This window comes from Chinchilla lanigera, unplaced genomic scaffold, assembly GCF_000276665.1.
Source record: "Chinchilla lanigera isolate Chin_1 unplaced genomic scaffold, ChiLan1.0 scaffold00012, whole genome shotgun sequence".
NCBI lineage: Eukaryota > Metazoa > Chordata > Mammalia > Rodentia > Chinchillidae > Chinchilla > Chinchilla lanigera.
The window spans coordinates 8237455-8239588 of record NW_004955413.1 but is presented as its reverse complement, the minus strand read 5'-3'; the positions used below and the strand labels follow the sequence as shown (position 1 = coordinate 8239588).

General features: G+C 35.1%; 1 protein-coding gene across 1 annotated transcript; it reads left to right on the top strand.

Annotated features, from left to right (window-relative positions):
* Nucleotides 1-431: 431 nt before the first annotated feature.
* On the top strand, nt 432-1361 carry LOC102026097 (taste receptor type 2 member 31-like). Its single transcript, XM_005379634.1, has one exon. It carries the CDS (start codon nt 432-434, stop codon nt 1359-1361), a length of 930 nt encoding a protein of 309 aa, XP_005379691.1.
* The last annotated feature ends 773 nt before the right edge of the window (nt 1362-2134 follow it).

Genomic DNA, 2134 nt, shown 5'->3' with positions numbered 1-2134 from the left:
TGGCTAATTCATCAAACCATTAAAACACTTATCCTTTGAGTTGTAAAATTTTACTAAGAGACAATTACAGTGATGAGCACAAATTATAGAGAGGTGAAACTAGGAAAAATTGCTGAAGGGTGAAAGAAAATGTGTCTTTATTTGCATGACAGCAAATAAAAGTGCTACGATCCATACCAACGTATGACAGGGAGCAGGAATAAGAGTTAATTTGAATAGTTTGACAAAACACTGTTTTCCATAAAGGCAGCGCTGAGTTCATTTAAGCAACATACACTTGTGCTTTCCTGCTTGATGCTGGTCGCAGAATTTGAGAAAGACAAAATGTAACTGCCTATCGAAAAGTCAGATGTACACGAAATTCAAAGGCAAATTTTAAAATAATCACAAACAGTGATCCTAGGTATGTTTTTCTTTTTATTCGTTTAGTCATGGTAAGTGCTGTACAGAGCATTTTGACCATCGTTGTAACAGCAGAGTTTGTTGTTGGAAATTTTGCCAATGTCTTTATAACTCTGGTGAACTGCACTGACTGGGTGAAGAGAAAAAGGATCTCCTCAGTTGATCGAATTCTCACTGCTCTGGCTGTGTCCAGGATTGGTTTGCTTTGGGTAATGTTCCTAAGTTGGTCTTTCACTCTGTTTAATCCAGCTCTAAAGAGTGGAATGATTGCTCATTTTTTCTGGACAATAACCAACCATTTTAGCACCTGGATTGCTACTAGCCTCAGTGTATTTTATTTGCTCAAAATAGCCAGTTTTTCCAACCTTATTTTTCTTCACCTGAAGAAGAGAGGTAACAACATTATTGTACTGATACTGCTGTGGTGTTTGGTATTACTTGTTTCTAAACTGGTAATTTCTGTATATGACATAACAGGGCTGAAAGAGCACAAAGGAAATCTGACTTGGAAGAGAGAGCTGGGGAACACTGTCTACCTTCCAATCAGGGGTGCACTCACTGTAGTGTACTTCATACCCATTATTATATCCATCGTCTGTTTTCTGTTGTTAATCTATTCCCTTCGTAAACATCTTAGACAGATGCACCAGCACAGCAAAGGATCTCAAGATATCAGCACTGAGGTCCATGTGAAGGCTTTGAAAACTGTAATCTCCCATCTTTTGTTACTTATCATGTACTGTTTGTCTATCCTCATATCGCATTGGAACTTTACTATACTTCAGAATGAATCAGTTTTCTTGCTTTCCAAGATTACTGTAATCTTATATCCTTCAAGCCATTCGTGTATCTTGATTTGGGGAAACAGGAAACTGAAACAGGCGTTTATGTTGGGTGTGCAGCAGGCGAGGTGCTGGCTGAAGGAAAAGGAACCTTCAAGTCCTTATCAACAAGAATGACGCTGTGTTCTTCCAGCAGAATCCAGTCTGAGACATTTTGTGCCTCTTTCTACTTTATCCACAGTGATTCTAGGACTTTCTAAAGATTTTTTGAATAAACCTGGTAGATAAATTTATTAAATGAAAGAATATGTGTTTCTGTGCTAGGGTACATGTGTGGAAAACATAAGAAAAATTATTAATAATATACCCTTAAATATTTTTATGCAAAGGAACTAATTATACAAAATATGGTTAGAAGTATATCAGAATTATGAAACCAAACTGTTTCACATAGTCTGTTATTCTCCTTTTGAAAAAATGATGATTTATATTTATGCCTTGTATAGTACTATTAGTTTGTCTTAGAAATCATTGCTGTTTTCCCTGTTCTTTATATTGTATGTAAATTTGTGTTTAGATTTCAACGTTTGAACTCTTAACTCAGGTGTCAAGAACACTCAACTCTGAATTACATATCAGAGATATATGTTTGAAACAGATTTTATTTCTTAAAAACTCTTTTCTCCTGTTTTATAGAAACTAAAGGTGTTATTATAAAATATGCAACCAATAAAATTTTAGAGCATCAAACATGTATGGTGAATTTAGTATGCGACGTAATATAGCATAGAAAAATATAAGACAATATATGTGTGTGAAAAGCTCACAAGAATCATATCTACATAAGGTATGAAGAAGGCAGTACCGTGCACATTACCTAACATTAATGCTGGTATAGTTAATAAGTGCAGTACACTCGTTTTGTGCTTTTTGAAGTGAAAAAGACCTTT